The sequence below is a fragment of the Scyliorhinus canicula genome, chromosome 20 (genome assembly GCF_902713615.1).
Source record: "Scyliorhinus canicula chromosome 20, sScyCan1.1, whole genome shotgun sequence".
NCBI classification, from domain to species: domain Eukaryota; kingdom Metazoa; phylum Chordata; class Chondrichthyes; order Carcharhiniformes; family Scyliorhinidae; genus Scyliorhinus; species Scyliorhinus canicula.
In genome coordinates, this window is record NC_052165.1 from 77527466 (window position 1) to 77547958 (window position 20493).

Consider the following 20493-nt stretch of genomic DNA (forward strand, 5'->3'; position numbering starts at 1 on the left):
CCATTCTCCCTTTCCTTACTCCAGGCAACAGAAAACAGGCTACAGAAAAAGGAAACAGCAACAGCAGCCTCCAGGCATTTGCAGCTACCAGCCGGAGCAAACACAACCTGCAGCACCGCTGGATAATATTGTTGTTTATTGAACGGCCAACAGTAACAAAGATTTGAAAATCAACTATGTTACATTCCACATTATCCATTAAACAACAAGGAAACGTCACCATTCCATATTGGTATCAATACAAAGCTATATCAGCTACTTTCACAAAAAGAAACACCCTCGCAGGTTCCTCAACAGAAACGGAGGTTAAGAGAATGTGTTATCATGTCCAGTAACTTTGTCATAGAAATTATCTGTCCATCAACGTGTTGCTTATTCCACGTACCATGCCATTTACTGTCCAGGAGCCGCAGCTATGCAGGCCCGCGTGGCCCAATCTCACTGCAAGCAAATGCTGGCATCCACATATTCCACTGACACTCGAGGTGCAATTGAACATCCTTGAATTGCAGTGTGTTTAATCCATGGGGACGAACTGGTTACATGCAGCACTCGCCACACCAGCAACAAAAGCATCAGCAATCTGCAAAAGCATTTCTTCAACGGCGTCATCAGGTGGCCCATTTGGAGCAATATCACGCAGCAGGTCCCACAGCATCTTCTTGCTTCAAATCGGATGGCCTTTGTGCATCCCTCTGAGCCCTGTGTGCCAGGATCCTAGTATCGTAGAAATAATTGTTCTTCTTTCCGGTGACAGATAAGAAATGAAACAGCAATAGCAGTACCAGGCATCTGCAGCCACCAGTAGGAGCAAGCAGTGAACACAAGCTGCATTCCCAAAAATGGAAATGGTTACTCACCTCCTCAGTTCCACTCAGAAGCCTTGCACCACCTTCACATTTTTAAAAAGGAGTACTAAATTTAGCCTGCGTAATTTCTCACCTGGGAGCGGTTAATTCCCGGGAGGCCATTTAATTTCAGTCCCACTATTGAGATGGAAATTAATGCAAATTGGGGTCACTGATATGCTCGCCATATTTGGGCGAGACCCGGAACTTGCCATTGGGAGCAGGGCACAAATCTCGATTTTGGCCTTTCCCGCTATTTAACCGATGGGCCCAGATCCACGCTGAGTGCAATGCGGTGGTTAAATTGAGCACATAGCCTCAGGCCCACTCATCTCTCCCTATAATTGAATATAGGAAGGTGGTGAATGCTGTTTGCATGGACTTCAGAAAAGCCTTTGACAAAGTGCCCCATGGCAGACTGGTACAGAATATGAAGTCACACTGGATCAGTGGTAAGATGGATACAGAACTGGCTCGGTCACAGAAGGCAAAGGGTAGCAGTTGAAGGGTGTTTTTTTGAATGGAAAGTTGTGACTTGTAGCTCCACAGGGATCTGGGCTGGGGCCTCTGTTGTTTGTAGTACACACAAACGATTTGGAGGAATATGTAGCTGGTCTGATTAGTATGTTTGCGGATGACACTAAGGTTGTTGGAGTGTCAGATAGTGTTGAGGAGTTCAGAGGATACAGTAGGACATAGATAGGATGGAGATTTGGGCAGTGAAATGGCAAATGGAATTTAATCTAGACAAATGTGAGGAATGCATTTTGGTAGGTCTAACATAGAGGGGAAATGTACAGCATGGCAAAACTCTTGGGAATATAGAAAGTCAGAGAGATCTGGGCGCGCAGGTCCACAGATCTTTGAAAGTGGCAACAAAAGTGGGCAAGGCAGTCAAGAAAGCACACAAAGTGTTTGGCTTCATTGAACGGAGCATTGAGTATAAAAACTGGCAAGTCATACTGCAGTTGTATAGAATCTTGATAAGGACGCACTTGGAATATTGCGCGCAATTCTGGTGGCCACACTACCAGAAGGATGTGGAGGCTTTGAACGGGTGCAGAGGGGGTTTACCAGGATGTTGCCTGATCTGGAGGGCGTTAGCTATGCGGAGAGGCTGAATAGACTCGGCCTGTTTTTATTAGAACGATGCAAGTTGAGGGGTGACCTGATAGAGGTCTACAAGATTCTGAGAGGCATGGATCGAGTGGATGGGCAGACACTCTTTCCCAGTGTGGAGGGGTCAGTCACCACGGGGCATAGGTTTAAGGTCTGTGGAGATGTGCAAGGCAGGTTTTTTTACACAGCGGGTGGTGAGTGCCTGGAGCGTGTTGCCAGGGAAGGTTGTGGAAGCAGATACATTCAAAAGGCATCTTGACAAATGTATGGATAGGCTGGGTATAGAAGGATACGACACAAGGATTATTGAGCCAAGGTTGGTATCATGACCAGCTCAGGCTTGGGGAGCCGAAAGGCATGTTCCTGTGCTGTATTGTTCTTTGTCCTTTTGTTCTTTGTTCATATTATCATAGAATCATAGAATTTACAGTGCAGAAGGAGGCCATTCGGCCCATCGAGTCTGCACCGGCTCTTGGAAAGAGCACCCTACCTAAGTCCATACTTCCATCCTATACCCTCAGCTCCACCCTATCCCCGTAATCCCATGGGTAGCATGGTAGCACCGTGGGTAGCTCTGTTGTTTCACAGCTCCAGGGTCCCAGGTTCGATTCCCGGTTTGGGTCACTGTCTGTGCGGAGTCTGCACGTTCTCCCTGTGTCTGCGTGTGTTTCCTCCGGGTGCTCCAGTTTCCTCGCACAAATCCCAAAAGACGTGCTGTTAGATTATTTGGACATTCTGAATTCTCCCTCCGTGTACCCGAACAGGCGGCGGAATGTGGCGACTAGGGGCTTTTCGCAGTAACTTCATTGCATTGTTAATGTATGCCTACTTGTGACAATGAAGATTATTATTATTATTATTATAACCCCACCTCTACTTTTTTGGACACTAAGGGAAATTTAACATGGCCAACCCACCAAACCTGCACATCTTTGGGCTGTGGGAGGAAACTGAAGCACCCGGAGGAAACCCATGCAGACACAAGGAGAACGTGCAGACTCCTCACAGTGACCCAAGCCGAGAATTGAACCTAGGACCCTGGAGCTGTGAAGCAGCTGTGCTAACCAATGTGCTACCGTGCTAACTAGCGGCACCTTTGCCATGAGATGATTAATTGCTCCCATCTCGTTGAACTTCCTAGGTTTAACAAAGCCTTCTTTCTGGCTCCAGAACACAATGTTCTAAGAAACTATCCCCAAAACATTCAATTAACTTCTCAGCTAGGCTACCTTTTCCCACCTTACTTTTCCAATTTAGATCTAAATTAAAATCGTGCATGATTATCATGGTGACTTTTTAAAAAATATTTTATTGAGTTTTTAACATTTTCTGCATAAGTAACAGTCAAACAATAAAGCATGTATCAACGGTGGCATAGTGCTAAGCGCTGCTGCTTCATAGCGTCAGGGACCCGGGTTCAATTCCGGCCTCGGGTGACTGTCTGTGTGGAGTTTGCACTTTCTCTACGTGGGTTTCCTCCGGGTGCTCCGTTTCCTCCCACAGTCCAAAAAGATGTGCAGATTAGATGGATTGGCCTTGCTAAATTGCCCCTCAGTGCCAAAAGGTTGGGTGGTATTACTAGGTTACAGAGATAGGGTCATGTCGGGGCGTGGGCCTAGGTGGGGTACTATTTCCAAGGGTCGGTGCAGACTTGTTGGGTCGAATGGCCTCCTTCTGCACTGTGGGATTCTATGAATGACCTCAACAAATCATACCAACCAAAAACAACACCCCCGCCAACAATTCTAACCTTCCCCCACCACAACAGCTGACAGTGACCAGATCCCTGAAATGCAATATAAATGGACACCACCTGCAATAGAACCCATTGATCGCTTCCCTCATCGTAACCTTCTCGAGATGCGCAAACTTGATCAAGTTACCCAGCCACAATGTGGCACCAGACGGTGCCACGTATCTCCAATGCAGCAGGATCTGCCACCGAGCTAGCAAGTAGGCAAAAGCCAACGCATCCGCCATCACACCCGTCCTCAACTTCGTCTGGTCTGACATCCCGAATATTGCAACTAATGGACAAGGCTCCCAATCCACATTTAAAATTGTTGATATGGTGTTTAAAGAAAGGCTCCCAAAACGTCATCAACTTGGGGCAGGACCAGAACATGTGTGCATGGTTCACAGGCCCTCTAAGAGCACCTATCCTCAACCCCTTTGAAAAAAATTACTCATTCTGGCCTTGGTGAGATGTGCCCTGAACACCACCTTGAGTTGTATCAAACTTAACCTCGTGCGGGGTGAGGTAGCATTGCTATCTCGCTTCACCTCCTGCATCGAGACCTGCTCCTCCCCCATGATCTGTCCGTATGTCCTGGATGTGCTGCCCCCTCCGACTCCGTGCAGGAAAAGGAATGTTGAAAAATCTCGTCATACCCAATCATGCACCTGAAAGTATACGAACATAACTACCCCACCAAAACCTGCCCTCCCCCTCAGTCCCTCGCAGTCAGCAAACCGACCCTCCAAAATAAAATCCTTTACCCGCTCCAGCCCTTTCCAACCGTCGAAAGTGGCATCACTTTACCCTGCTGAAACAGATAGGAGACCACCTTGACCCCCTCCGCCAACCCCTAGCTTGAAACGATGGCGGAGCTGCCGGCATATCTTTAACATGGAGATAACCATTGGATTTGATGAATACTTAGCTGGTGCGAATGGCAGAGTAGCCGTTGCAAATGCCTCCAGGCACGACCGTTGTATGTCCCCAACTCCATCCTTACCCGTGGTTTTTATTAATTAATTCTGGTCCCCGAACCAACATCCTGGTCCCCGAACCAACCCACATTGGCTGGCCAATAGTAATAGAACATAGAACAGTACAGCACAGAACAGGCCCTTCGGCCCTCGATGTTGTGCCGAGCAACAGGTTCGGCAGCGCCAACCCCCCATTTGCCTCTTACATAGAACATAGAACAGTACAGCACAGAACAGGCCCCTCGGCCCTCGATGTTGTGCCGAGCAATGATCACCCTACTCAAACCCACGTATCCACCCTATACCCGTAACCCAACAACCCCCCCACCCCCCCTCCCCCCCCCACCCCCCAAACCTTACTTTTTAGGACACTAAGGGCAATTTAGCATGGCCAATCCACCTAACCCGCACATCTTTGGACTGTGGGAGGAAACCGGAGCACCCGGAGGAAACCCACGCACACACGGGGAGGATGTGCAGACTCCACACAGACAGTGACCCAGCCGGGAATCGAACCTGGGACCCTGGAGCTGTGAAGCATTTATGCTAACCACCATGCTACCGTGCTGCCCATCTTCTTCTATAAGACCCCCTCCGAATCCGAGGCGGTCATCCTGCCTATAAAAACTCTGTTATAAGCCGCTTCAGCCCCAGACAAACGCTTTAGGCAGGAAGATCAGAAGGCACTGAAACAAGACCACGAATCTAGGCAAGATATTCATTTTAATCGGCTGCACCCGGCCCACCAGAGATAATGGAAGGTTGTCCCATCTCTGTAAATCAGCCCTCACTCACCCTACTCGCCAAACTAATGAAGTTCAGCTTGCGAAGTCATGCCCAGTCCTGCCCCACCTGGATCCCCAGATAGTCCCATCACAGTGAAAAGGCAGCTCCCTCACCTCAGCTCCCCCCTTCGAGGGACCAACCACAAAATACTCTTCCCAACATTTAACTTACACCCCGAAAAAGAACCAAACCTCTCCAACATCTCCACAATATCACCCATCGACGTCCCCGAGTCCCTTACATACAACATGACATAATTGCCGTACAAAGATACCCTGCTCTATTCTGTGCCCCCCCGCCTCCCGCCCAACTCCCTCTCCACTTGTTTGAGGCCCTCAAGGCAATTGCCAATGGCTCAATTGCCAACGTGAACAACAACGGAGACACAGACGACTTTGTCTCATCCCTCTATACAATGTAGAGGGCCCCACCCTAATGGTACTAGTTCACACACTAGCCGATGGTACCGCGTACAGCCGATGCACCATGACACAAACCGAGGCCCGAACCCAAACTTTCCCAGAACTGTAAATAAGTACCCACATTCAACCCTATCAAAGGCCTTTCTGCATCCAATGATACAATTATCTCTGTCTCTAACCCACCGCCAGTGCAAGAACCACATTAAATAGCCCCTCACATTAGAGGTGGCACAATGGTTAGCACTGCTGCCTCTTAGCGCCAGGGACCTGGATTCGATTCCGACCTCGGGTGACTGTGTGGAGTTAGCAGATTCTCTCCGTGTCTGCGTGGGTTTCCTCCGGGTACTCTGGTTTCCTTCAACAGTCCAAAGATTGCAGGTTAGCAAGATTGAGCATGCTAAATTGCCCCTTAGGGTGGGATTACAATGCGTGGGATTGGGCCTAGGTAGGGTTGTGTTTTGAAGTATCGGTGCAGACTCGATGGGCTGAATGGCCTCTTTCTGCACTGTAGGGATTCTATAATTCAATGACAGATTCATGCCTTACAAAGCCTGTCTGGACTTCACCCCTACCTCTGGAAGACACAGCTCCAAACTTAACGGCAGAACCTTCGCTCGGAGTTTTACATCCACATTATGCAGAGAAATTGGCCGATACGACCCACTCTATGTGAGATCCTTATCTTTCTTTAGAAGGAGGGAAATAGAGGCTGTCCCAATGTCTCCGGAAGGGAACCATGTTCCAGTGAATCCTTAAACATACCCAACATCAATTGGACCAACTGATCCACAAACATCACATCAAATTCTCTCCCCCCCCCCCCCCCCCCCCCCCCCCCCCCCCCCCCCCCCCCCGGCTTTCACGCCCGCACAACCTCTCTAGCACCTTCTTGCCACCTCAACTGATAGGCAAAAAGGCAACTTGCCTGTTGATGTACCATTTGTCATGTACTCTGTCGATTATTCTTTTGTCTACTATGTAAGTACTGTGTCAGGTCCCTTGGCCACAGAAAAATACTTTTCACTGTACTTCGGTGGATGAAACAATAAATATCAATCAATCAGCCAATAGCCATTCCATAAATTTAACATTGTTCCAATTTGGGGCATACACATTCACTAGCACCATTGCCTTCCCCTCCAGTCTATCTGTAACCATCACATAATGACTCTGCTGGTCCGCCATCACTGTCCCCGCCTAAAAACAAACCATCTTGCTAACCAAAATCGCCATTTCCATTGATCTACCGACGACCGCTGAGAGAAATAGCTAACTCACCCACGCCTTCCGCAACCTGATCTGGTCCCTCACCCGAAGATGAGTCTCTTGTAGAAACACCACGTCGGCCCCCAAACCTTCCAAATGGGGAAAAAACCCTTGCCCTCTTCACTGGTTCCCACTAGCCCCGCACATTGCAGGTGATGAACCTTGTTGGGAGTCTCTCTCTCTCCTCTCCCCCCCCCCCCCCCCCCCCCCTCGAGTCAGCCATCAGCACTGTGAATTAACATTCCTGTCCAAATTCCTGGATCCCAGGCCCAAACAGGATAGCCACCTGCGGCACCCTGAAAGTGAGACAAAGAAAAAGCCTTCCACACTGTTGACACTCCCCTCCCCCTACCATTCATCCCCATCCCCACTAACTCCGCCCCTCCTTCTCGGTCCACAGACTGCCTGGTGCCCAGTCTGGTCCATTCCCCCACAAATAGTTGGGCCCATTGTAACCCACCCGAACAGGCCCAACAGACCGCAGTCTCTCTCTTTCCCCCCCCCCCCCTCCCTCTCCCACTCAACTCCCATTTGCTAGCCTCCCCTCTCCTCATCACTAGCAAAGTGACCCCCACCCAAGGCTCTCCTCCAATATCCTCTCAAAAACAACAACTACCCCAACTCTTCTGCCCAAACTCCCTACCAACACACCCAAACCATACCATCATTAACCACTGGGTAAAAGCAAATTACTGCGGATGCTGGAATCTGAAACCAAAAGAGAAAATGCTGCAAAATCTCATCTGGTCTGTTAGCATCTGTAGGGAGAGAAAAGAGCTAACGTTTCGAGTCCAGATGGCCCTTTGTCAAAGCTAAAAGACAGAGAAAGTGGGAGATATTTATAATGTGGGGTGAGGGAATGAAAGAGGAGTCATAGCCACAAAAAGCAAGCGCAAAGAGTGATAATAGCCTCAGAAACCAAGGGAAAAGAGTGCTAACGGCAGTCCCCAGAGAGAATAAAAGGTGTGAAAGGCCAAACAGCAGTGAAACTAAAGTCAGAGGGTAAGCTGTACATCTTTGGACTGTCGGAGGAAAACGCAGCACCACGCAGACATGGGGAGGAAGTGCAAACTTCACACACAGTTGCTGTGAGGCAGCAACGCTATCCACTGTGTCACCGTGCTGCCCAAAACACCTGCCAGTGGTGCTTCAGGACAACGACAGATCTTTCCTTCAGGGAATTGAGTCCGGGTCTCCTGCGTGACAGGTGGGAACACTAACCACAATACTAACGAAGAACCATCACTAACAATACTATCCTCTCTCTTGTGCTAGTCCCATCATTAACCAATAGAGCCACCCTCCATTTTTTCCTTGCCGCCTGGCCTTCCTAGGTGTGCTGTATACCCTTCAATATTCACAGCCCAATCCATGTCCTCCTGCAACTAGGTCTCTGTAATGGCTATCAAATGTACTTGTTTATTTCTATATGTGCCTTGTTTGGAATGCTACATGTATTCAGATACAGAGGTTTTACTTTTGTCTTTTTATTCTTTTAATAACTTTTAGTGTCATCTGTTAATTTGCTGTTAGATTTGTGCCTCTACCCCTTGTTGTCACTGACTTTTTCATTTCCTGTAATAATGCCTTTCTCTCTTTGCCTCGTCTCTGCTCTTTGATTTCCCACGTCTTCCAAATTTTGATCCCTTGCCCCCAGTACTTAGTTTGAAACCTTTTTTACTTCCCTAGAACCCCAGTCCCAGCACTGTTTGGGTGTAGACCGTCCAAACGGTCCATGACCCACTTTCCCCATTATTGGTGCCAGTGCCCCACTTCTCCCACATCAGTCTTTGAGCCACGGATTAATCCCTCTACTCTGATTTGTCCTATGCCAATTTGCACGTGACTCGGGTAATAATTCAGAAACCTTTGAGGCTCTGCTTCTTAATTTGGTACCCAGGTCCACAAACAGACTATGCACAACCTCCTGTTTTGTCCTAAATATGTTGTTGGATCTACATGGACCACGACGACTGAGTCCTTCGCTGTCCTATGCATGTTATTCTCTAACCCCTTTTTTGCAAAGCACAGTGTCAATCCCTCTGACTATATTATCCCCTACAACCACTACATTTCTTTTTGCTGCCCCCCTTGAATCGTTTCCTGTACCATGGTGCCATAGTCAATGAACTCACTCTTATCCAAACAAGCTGAAAAAAACCTCAAACCTGTTGGACAATTGTAAAGACTGAGGCTCCTGTGCTCCTGCCCTCTGAGTCCCCTTAATTGCCCCACTCGCTGTCACACACTGTCTCTGACCACTGACCAAATCAAAAGACCTTGGCCTCAGAGGTGTGACTGCTTCCTGCTGCAAAGAATCCGGGTAAGGTTTCCCCTCTCTGATACGTTGCATCTGTGGTTCAGACTCCAACTCAAACTCTTGGCTCGAAGCTGCTCGAACTACAGACACTTATTGGAGTCGTGTTTCCCAGGATCAAACTGGCATTCGGGAACTCCCACATGCTGCAGTTGTGACATGTGACCTGTCCTGCCGTTCTTAATGTGCTCCAATTAACTATTATTTTCTTCAATTACATATGTCACTTTTGTTTTTATATATTTTATCAACTTACCACCAATTGCTAGACTATTTTGAACCTTAGGAATAGATCACAGTCACTTACCAGACACTCACCAAATAACTAACTGTAGCAGAGTAAGACCACTTCTGAAGGTTGAGAAAATTAAAAAGGGAAAAGAGAAAAGCACTTCTTTCCCTTCCTGAGCTAACTCCCTTAATTACCCCACTCCTAGCACTTTTTTCTAAGTTGCTCTTTGTGTAGTAAACCTCACCCTAAAGCACCTCTGTCCACTCATGCACCAAATTCCCAAATATACTTACTCAGTTCCTGTCTCACTCAGGCCGAAGTGTCCCCTCACTGCTCTAGAGCACAATGAGGAAGCTGTTGGATTGTCGTAGAACTCCTACTAGCTCACTAATATAGAAAGGAAAACTACGGTCCTTACACAATCTGGCCTATATGTGGCTGCAGTCCACACCAACATGCCCTGCCTTATAAATTGCTTATGAAGGGCAGCACGGTGGCCTAGTGGTTAGCACAACCGCCTCACGGCGCTGAGGTCCCAGGTTCGATCCCGGCTCTGGGTCACTGTCCGTGTGGAGTTTGCACGTTCTCCCCGTGTCTGCGTGGGTTTCGCCCCCACAACCCAAAAATGTGCAGTGTAGGTGGATTGGCCACGCTAAATTGCCCCTTAATTGGAAAAAATAATTGGCTAATCTAAATTTATTAAAAAAAATAAAAAAATAAATTGCTTATGAGAGCAAACCTCAGCATCTTTGATGTCCGGAAAGCCTCCAAAGCACCGGGCATGTGTTCGACCATAACCAAAAGAATCTCCTCGAACCATTGGCATCAGGGAGCTCCCATTGTAGTTTACAGGCTAGGAAAGGATGACAACTGAACTCTGAAACTCAAAGTACGGTGTACCTCAAAAATAATCCTGTCACCAACCCGAGAATGGCAGTTTCAAGGCTGACCTGTGGCTCCTGGCACTCTACTCCAAGAATATCACATTTCCTTCTCTTCACCCTCTTTCCCCTGCCTCGCACCAGTCCCAGCCCCAGCTCACTGAGCTATGTGTTTTGGAGTGCAGAGAGCAAGCCTGCAAAACTGCAAGAAATGCAACTGAACATCAAGGCACTATGGATTTTGATATGTTGCAAAAAAATGTTTTTCAAATCTCATTAAAAACTCTCAGGTTTTGCCTGCAGCTCACTGTGATTTCTAAAACCTATCTGCTCACAGTCTCTATGACATTTAGGACAGCCTCACTTGTCATTGTTTATAGGTAGTTATGTACAAAGGTATGAGATCTCTCTCCCTCTCTCTCTCTTCCTTCCCCCCCGCTTTATTACTTCCCTTTCTCTTCTGAAGGTGATGACTTGTTTTGGATTCAGTTCTAGGATCTCTAACTCCCAAGAGCACTGTAAACCAGCAGAGTCAACGCCTTGACGGAGCTGGGGAGGAGGGGTGATGAATTGAGGGTGGGTCGAGTGGGGAAAGAAATCCCGGGCATGTAATCTATGATGATATTGTTATGGGCCCGGGTTTAGAGAACCCCAAAGTGTATCATGGAGTTCACCTGACCCACAACTTTTAATAGAGTGTGGTATGGGGAGCACACGGCCCACTCTACAGGTGTGGTACAGCAGAAATGGAAAAGTATTTTTAAAGCAAAACAATGTTTATTCTATGAACTCAAGTTAACCTTTTTAAAACATACAGTGAACATCTCAGCAATGATCAATTCAAATGTAACCCCCAAAGAATACAAAACTAAGTAATCCTTAATAACTTCCAGAAGACTTAAAAAAACCTTTAAACATAAGCTCATCTGTAGTGAGTGTACCTTTAAGAAATGGGGTGTTTATTACTGCAGTGATGTCAGAGAGTGGGTGGAGCTGGGCTGTCTGTCAGCTTTTTACTTTAGTTTTAGTCACCACTGAAAGCAGTTATTAGTTTTAAATCACCAAAGGATCAATTTGCAGTCTTTGTATTACAGAGAGAGATTCATACACCTTCTGGCTGTGACTGCAGCTATCCAGCTCTGAAAACTAAACTAAAACACACCCTGCAGCAAACAATCTGAAACACCCATTTCTTAAAGGTACACTCACTACAGATATTTATATACTCACGCATCTCTAAACACCCATTTCTTAAAGATATACTCACTACAAATATTTATATACTCACGCATCTATAAACACCCATTTCTTAAAGGTACTCACATGACAATATTTCTTCCATTTCAGTAATATTTCCCTCCATTATGATGCCTGTGCGGCACTGGATGCCCCGAACATCCATGAGCCAGGTGAATGCTTTCTTCATCAGAGTGATTAAAGACATTATAGCACAGAGGGATCAACAGCCGTCAGATAAGGTAATCTCCCATTGTGCAAATTTCCAACGTTCTCACTTATTATCTGCTCATGTACTCTTTCAGGCTTATTTTGCAACCAAAATTGGTTACCATCCCCTGTATAGTGGAATTCTGTTTTGTGAGAGGTGGCCAGTCCAGTGTCTTTTCACTTCTCTGTCTGTGCTCAAAAGCAATACTCACCAGAAGATAGAAGCAGCGGGACATCATTCTGCTCCTTGAGCATTTTCCGCCATTCAATTAAATCATGGCTGATCTGTACGTTGAATCAATATCCTGCCTTGAAGCCGTATCTTTAATATTCTTAACTAAAAAATATCTATCAATCTCAGTTTTGCTATGTTCAGTTCACCCAAGGGTCCACAGCTTTTTAAAAAGGAGAAAGGGCCAGATTTCCATGACCTTTTGTCTGACAAAATGTCTCCTTACTTCACCCCACAACAACATATGTCTAATTTTAAGGGTGTATCCCTTGTTCTGAGCTCACCTGCCAGAAGAAATAGTCCCTACCCTATCAAATCATTTAGTCATCTTAAAAAGCACACGCTTTGAGAGTCACATGTCCTTCTTGAGTTGAGGTGTCCAGAGCTGAAAGCCATGCTCTAAATAATATTTGATCAGAGATTTATGCAATTGTAGCTTAGCTTTCTTTATGTATATTCTTGAGATGCAGGCATCACTGGCTAGGTCAGCATTTATTACCCATTTTGCATTGCCATGGAGAAGGTAGAGATGAATCGGCTTCTTGAACTACTGTAGCCCATGTGATATGGGTCCACCCACAGTGCTGCTAAGGAGGGACGTCCAAGATTTTGACCCAACAACAAGGAAGGAAAAAAGCAGTAGTGCTAGCTCAATAAATAAATTTTAAATATGAGATCAATAGATGAGGTATGGGGTGGAGACAGTTCATAGAATCATAGAATTTACAGTGCAGAAGGAGACCACTCGGCCCATCAGGTCTGCACCAGACCTTGGAAAGAGCACCCTACTTCAAACCATGCCTTCACCCTATCCCCGTAACCCAGTAACCCTACCCAACCTTTTGGAAACTAGGGGACAATTTAGCATGGCCAATCCACCTAACCTGTACATCTTTAGACAGTTATAGCTAATGAGGTAGATGACTGGCAAAAGTCATGATTTGGGGTCAAAACCTCAGGTCAGGGTCAGATAGGACACTGAGGTTGCAAACAGCCTGCCAGTCTCAGGCAATGGTCAAGGAGATGATAGAGTTGGTGGCCAGATAATGGAGTTTCTGGCAGGGACAAACCCCATTAGTATTATTGTAATGATTGTGGAGGAACCTGAAACACAAAATAGCCAAATTTACCGAATTACATCTCCCAAATGAAAGGATTGGCAACAAGATTTCACTTGATGTAACAATTACTTTTAGAGAAATCTGAATCAGCACAAATGAAACATGAGTTAACAGGTAAATTATAATAAGAAGTCTTACAACACCAGGAGCACTGCTCCTTCTTCAGCAGTGCTCCGAAAGCTAGTGTTTGAAACAAACATGTTGGACTTTAACCTGGTGTTGTAAGACTTCTTATTGTGTTCACCACAGTCCAACGCCGGCATCTCCACATCAGGTAAATTATAGTTGAGATAAAACAGGTAAATTTCACTTGAAACACAGTCTTTTGTGAGGGCCACGAAGAATCCAACATGAGTTGAAGGATAGAAAGAAATAACATTTATTTACAATAACATATATATACAACAGCAGCAGCAACTCCCTTGCTGCTCACTGTCCTCTAGCCGGTTCCAAACTGGCCAGCTCTATTTATCCAGGGAATCTGTTAATGATTTCTCTGCTCCCCCCTCATTGGGGAAGTTCATACTCCCAAAGGATTGTGGGATTGCCATGAGCCCCCAGCCAATGGTAAGCAGGCAGCTTATAACATCCCCACCCCCCCCCTCCCAAAAGTCCAAGGAATCCACTGAAGACCCTGGCGAAGGAGGGCGTCGGACTCGTTTTGCCGCAGGCCGGACACCATTTGCATGAGGCGCAGGATCGGGCGGCGTGTAACGGGACGGAGAACGGAGCTTCCGTGATGAACGGCGTAACGGTTGTACATCCACGGCCCATTGACCCGAGGATTCCCCCTCTGAGGCGTCCTATGTCTCCATCCCGGAGTCGAAGTCTGCTGCCTCCGTCATCTCCGCGTCTCTATCTCCATTTGGTTCTGCAACGACCTGCGCAGGCTTTGAGTGCAGCACCAGAGGAAGATTGTGAGGAATACTTTCCACTGTCTGGTCCCTGTGGCTGTAGAAATGAGCTCCGGGGGCGGGAAATCTTTGGAGGGGATGGCCTTCTGGACCGAACGTGGTCTACGTGCTTGCGCTGGAGATGACCCTGGGCTTGCACCTGGGAAGATTTGGCCCATTTGGCGAAAGATTACGCCAGGGATCCACTGGGAACCACCAGCAAAATTCCGAACGAACACTGGGTCACCGGGCGCAAACTGATGAATCAGCCGTTGCCAAGAAAAACCATCCGTGCCGTTCTTGTGTGTGACGTACTTTTGCGCGAATGTCCGGGAAAACCATGCTAAGGCGGGTGCGAAGTCTCCGGCCCATTAGGAGTTCTGCGGGAGCTACCCCAGTCACCGCATGTGGGGTGGTCCTATATGAAAACAAAAAACGAGCCAGTCTCGTTTCCATCGACCCGGAAGACTGCTTCTTTAGGCCTCGTTTGAATTTCTACACTGCGCTCTCCACCGACCCATTTGAAGCCGGGTGGTAGGGGGCAGTGCGGATATGGCATATGCTGTTCATTTTCATGAACGTCGCAAATTCCTCATTTGTGAACGGAGTGCCGTTGTCCGTGACCAGCACCTTGGCGAGGCCATGCGTACTGAAAGACAAACGCATTTCTCAATTGTTGCGCAGGATGTTGTGCCTCCCATCTTATACCTCTAGCCATTTAGACTGGGCATCGATGAATAGAATGGATCCTTGAAAAGGGCCGGTGAAATCCGCATGCAAGCGCGCCCAAGGCTGCCCTGGCCATTCCCAGTGATGTAGGGGCGCGGCCGGCGGAAGCTTCTCTTACTCCTGGCAAATGGAGCAGTTTTGGGCCACCTCAATATCGGTGTCGAGGCCTGGCCACCAGACATAAGTCCGGGCCAACATTTTCATTTTGGTCACACCTGGATGCCCATTGTGCAAGTCTCTTAGTATAAGCTCCTGTCCTTTTTCTGGGACAATCACACGCGTCCCCCAAAAGATGATTCCGTCTTCCATGCTAAATTCTGACAGCTTGGAGAAAAATGCCCGCAACTTGCCTGGGAGCTGTCTATGCTGCCCTCCATACAGGACTATGTGCCAAACCTTTGACAGGACTCGCTCCGTCTGGGTCCACTCACGGATCTGTGATGCCGTGACAGGCAAGGTGTCCATAAAATTTAGGGTTGCAACCACGTCACCAGTCGTGGGAGTCGACATGGGGCCGGTCGATAAAGGCATCAGCTCAGTGCGTCGGCATTTGCCATCTGGGTTCCTGGCTTGAGCTCCAGAGAATACTCGTAGGCTGCGAGCAACAAAGCCCAGCGCTGGATCCGTGCGGAAGCAATGGGCGGTATTGGCTTATCCTCTCGGGAAAAGTCCCAGCAGAGGCTCATGATCAGTCACGATAGTGAAGTGGCGGCCATACACGTACTGGTGGAAGCATTTCACCGTAAAGACCACCGCCAGGTTCTCCTTCTCGATCTGCGCATACTTTTTTTCCGCTGCAGTCAATGTATGGGAGGTGAAAGCTATCGGCCGCTCAGCCCCGCTCAGTGGGACAGGACGGCCCCAATACCATACGGGGATGCGTTACGTGTGATGAGCAAAGGCTTTCCAAGAAAGCGGTTTCTTGCGGCTGACCCCAGGTGTGATTCTTCTTTGGCAGAAGATGCAACGGGGCCAGCTTGGTTGCCAAATTGGGGAGGAACGTCCCTAAATAGTTTACGAGGCCGAGAAAAGAACGAAGATGTGAAGCGTCAGTCTGGGCGGGGGCCTATTGAATCGCACGCACCTTCTCTGCGATGGGGTGCAAACCTTCGCGGTCCATCCGATAACCCAGGTAGACTACTGCCTTCGCCTGAAAGACGCATTTTGTGCGACGTAAACGGACTCCAGCCTCCAAAAAGCGTCTAAGGACAGCCTCCAAATTTTCCAGATGTTCCTGCTCCGACGTCCCTGTAATCAAAACGTCATCTAAGTAGACAGCGACACGCAGTAACCCTCTCAAAATGCCCCCCATGACGCATTGAAAAATAGCGCAGGCAGAGGATTCTCCAAAGAGCAACCGTGTATATTCATACAGGCCCCGGTGTGTATTAATCGTTACATATGGCCAGGAGGCAGGGTCCAGCTCCAACTGTAGGTAGACGTGACTCATCTAATTTTGTGAACGAGAGTCCGCCTGCAAGCTTCGCGTAGAGATCCTCTATGCGAGGCATTGGATATCGGTCGAGTCGGGAAGCCATATTCACTGTAGGTTTATAGTTGCCGCACAAGCGAACTGTGGCATCTGGTTTCATTACAGGTACAAATGGTGCTGCCCAGTCAGCGAAACGGACGGGCCTGGTATGACCCAAAGTCTCCAAACAAGTGAGCTCCCCTTCTACCTTCTTGAGCAAGGCGTAAGGCACCAGGCGCGCCCGGAAATAGCGCGGCGTGGCTCCTGGTTCGACTTGGCTATGGGCTACGGCCCCTTTTATTTTCCCCAAACCGGGCTGGAATACATCTGGGTACCGTCCTCGTACCTCAGTCAACCCTCCAGAAACTGTTTGGAGGATGTGCTGCCACTGCAGCCGCACATGGCGCAATAGCCCCGACCCAACAGGCTGGGCCCGTGGCCGCGCACCACGATAAGTGGGAAGCGCCCCTCCTGGCGTCCATAAACAACAGGGGTCATCATAGTTCCTGCAATGTCCAATGGTTCCCCCGTGTAGGTGGCCAACCTAGCCTGTGTGTCGGTTAATGTAAGGGTCTCTATACCCTGCTTGATGTGGTTGAATGTCTTCTGGGCAATCACAGAGACTGCTGCGCTAGTGTCCAACTCCATTTCAAGCAGGTGACCATTGATCCATACTGTCACCTTACTGGGGGCGACACGGGGAGCTGCCACACAATGCAGCTGCAGGCAGTCGTCCTCCATCTCCACGTCATTGGGAGTAGTCGCCGCAGGTTCATCCAAATGGAAAGTACGCCCCTGGGCTGGCCCCAGTTTCTGTCGGAACGACGGCGCCTCTGGCGCCCCCAGGACCGGCGTCCGCGACGGGGTCAGCGCCCACAAGTCTGACACGGCCATGGCTCCTCATCCATTGGTTATGGAGAAGGCTCCCTTAGGGGAGGAATGTCCGACGGCCACTGGCGCCCATCCGGACGTCGCCTCGTCCAAGGTACCGCAGGGGTGCGGGGGCATACCTTCGGACGGAAGGGGTTGCGCCCCAAGGCATGCACCTCCATTCCCTGTAGCTCCTGCACTGCCCGTTCTGTGCACTCTCGGGACAATACTATTTGAATGGCCTGTTGAAAAGTCAATGTTGGCTCAGCTAACAACTTTCTCTGGGTGGCCGCATTGTTAATACCGCAAACCAAACGATCGTGTAACATTTCTGAAGGTCACAGTACTCTGCAATCCTGAGTAGCCTGGATAGGAACTCGGCAAGGGTTTCTCCTGGGGTCCTCTCAGCGGTATTAAACAGGTAATGTTGGACTATCTTCGATGGGGTTGGATTAAAATGTTGCCCAACTAAGTTCACAAGTTCATTAAACGTTTTGGTGTCCGGCGCAGCTGGGTACGTAAGACTCCTAATCACCCCAAACGTATACAGGCCGCAGGCGGTGAGCAATATGACCACCTGGCGCTCGTTTTTGGTGATGTTGTTTGCCCGGAAATAGTAACGCATCCGTTGTGCGTACTGGTTCCAACTTTCCAGCAAAGCATCAAAAACATCCAAACAGAGGCATGGTGTAATAGAAAACAACTTCCAACCTGTATCCAACAAAAATCCAGGGAGGTGGCTTCAGCAGTGTAGACAGCTATTCACTTTAACCCTTGTCGCCAGTTTTGTGAGGGCCATGAAGAATCCAGCACGAGTTGAAGGATAGAAAGAAATACAGCACACAATAAAGGTGTGCCTCACACAACCACAAGGTTTCTCCTTCAGCATGTATAACATTATGTAGCCATACAGGTCCACAGTATTTTGTTCTTTGTGCCCACGGGAGGTCAGGAGTCCGATCCAACAACAGTTTTCTACCCAGAGTTTCAAGGGTATGATTATCATCAACAAAGCACACTTTTCCGAACCACTCTCCCTCTGATCATGACAGTCCAAATGGTGTAGCTTTCCAGAATTTCTTCAAAACAAACCAACCAATAACACCCTCGTTCATGGTTTGACAACTTCTCTGAAAACACCTGCTCCTTAGCATCTCTAAGCTATTAACTCAGCTTTCTAGCTTTTAGAACTTTTTAGTCAGCTCGCATAGTACCTCCAATACCATGGGGCTGGTTTAGCACAGGGCTAAAGAGCTGGCTTTTAAAGCAGAACAAGGCAGGCCAGCAGCACGGTTCAATTCCCTTACCAGCCTCCCCGAACAGGCGCTGGAATGTGGCGACTAGGGGCTTTTCACAGTAACTTCATTTGAAGCCTAGTTGTGACAATAAGCGATTTTCATTTCATTTCATTTAATAGGTCCTGTCTCCTTTTCTGCCAAACAGAAAAACTGACCTCTTCCCATGAGCTATCTGCTTTTGAATCCTGGGGTGTAGTCCATCCGGTCCAGGATGGGTCGCATATTCAAGCCTGCCCCCTCTGAACCGCCTGGGCGGAGATGGCAGAGGCAGTCAGCGCAGCCAGCCTCACCAGGAGGAGACAGCTTGTGATCCTGAGAGATGGGTGTCACTGGTGAGGCCTCTGCCCTGAGAGGGGCAGTGTGCCAGGGAGCGTTCCAAAGGCCACAGTGCAGATGTTCTATGGTTGAGGTGAGCTTTGCTAATTCCCTGCTTCCTCTGCTGTGGAGTTGCGCATCTGAGGGGTGCCAGCACCCGGGGGGCTTATGATTGAGCATGATCAAGCCCATCCCCTTGATGATAGCGCTGGGGTAGATGGGCTTCCAAAGGGCGGCCTATGTGGGCGCCCACATCACCAGACATTCTCACAACATTTACAGGACACAGTGAGCAGCCAGGAGATGTAAATAGCAACAGAAGGGTGCATTTAAAACACATACCACAGCAGTGGCAATCTCTGCCAGGCCAGCCGATCCTGAAGGGGACACTCTGAGTCCACTGACTTGGCACCAAGTCATTCCCCACCCCTCCCCAGATCCAGACAGCCATTCCCCAGCAGGTCCAGCGATTTTTGAGAGTCTTTTTATCCTCTCGCTCCCCCTCAACAGCTGTGGTGCCCGGTCCCTGTTTGTGAATACTTGCACCAATTCGCATCTGCGTGACCTCCGCCTGAGAAGGCTGAGCATTGCAGAGGGGTGGAGCATTAAGTGTCCAAAGCACTAATGAGATTTCAAGCCATGCAAATTATGGTTTTGCATCGGCCCGCCAGCACGGGACGCAAACTTCGCTAATGCTGCCAGCGGGAGATCGGAGCATGGCGGCGGAATCGGCGCCAGGCGCAAATCACGCTTAACACAGATTGCAAGATCATTTCCAGACAAATCATTCAATTTTGCAGGAGAGCCATTAAAACTATTGTGATGGAAGTGAAATATTCAACGGCAAGATCTGAGGAAAATATTGGTATTCAAAACATCCGAGCAAACAGTCCTCCTTTGTGTGCCCTGGTGGATTGTGCCAGTCGTAACACTCCCAAGAGCACCTTGAGGTGGTTTTGATGATATTTAAATACAAGGAACCTGTGATTAGGGGGTGAATAATGAGGGAGTCGGCACGATGCAACAAGTCCAACTGTCCATCCAGCTCCTGCCTCGCAGAACTGGCCTCAACTGATAATGCATATAGGGGTCTGTCATGTTTCTTTTTATCATTGTTTCTTCTGTCAAGGTCATGTTCATCTGGACAAAATATAACCCCATTCTCCACCCTAGATTTACATAGAATTTACAGTGCAGAAGGAGGCCATTTGGCCCATCGAGTCTGCACCGGCTCCTGGAAAGAGCACCCCACCCAAGGCCAACACCTCCACCTTATCCCCATAACCTAGTAACCCCGCCCAACAATAAGGGCAATTTTGGGCACTAAGGGCAATTTATCATGGCCAATCCACCTAACCTGCACATCTTTGGACCGTGGGAGGAAACCGGAGCACCCGGAGGAAACCCATGCACACACGGGGAGGATATGCAGATATCGAACCTGGGACCCTGGAGCTGTGAAGCGATTGTGCTATCCACAATGCTACCGTGCTGCCCAGGCTAGGTTAGAATCATAGAATTCCTACAGTGTAAAA

The 20493-nt window shown here is 48.4% G+C and overlaps 1 protein-coding gene across 3 annotated transcripts in view; it reads left to right on the plus strand.

Annotated features, from left to right (window-relative positions):
* Positions 1-20493, plus strand: part of tbxas1 (thromboxane A synthase 1 (platelet)) — a 321143-nt gene that overhangs the window by 205077 nt on the left and 95573 nt on the right. For all 3 annotated transcript variants that reach the window (XM_038780696.1, XM_038780697.1, XM_038780698.1), the window contains one exon: positions 11931-12061. In XM_038780696.1, coding sequence (XP_038636624.1) covers positions 11931-12061 — 131 coding nt within the window. The remainder of the gene's footprint in view (positions 1-11930; positions 12062-20493) is intronic.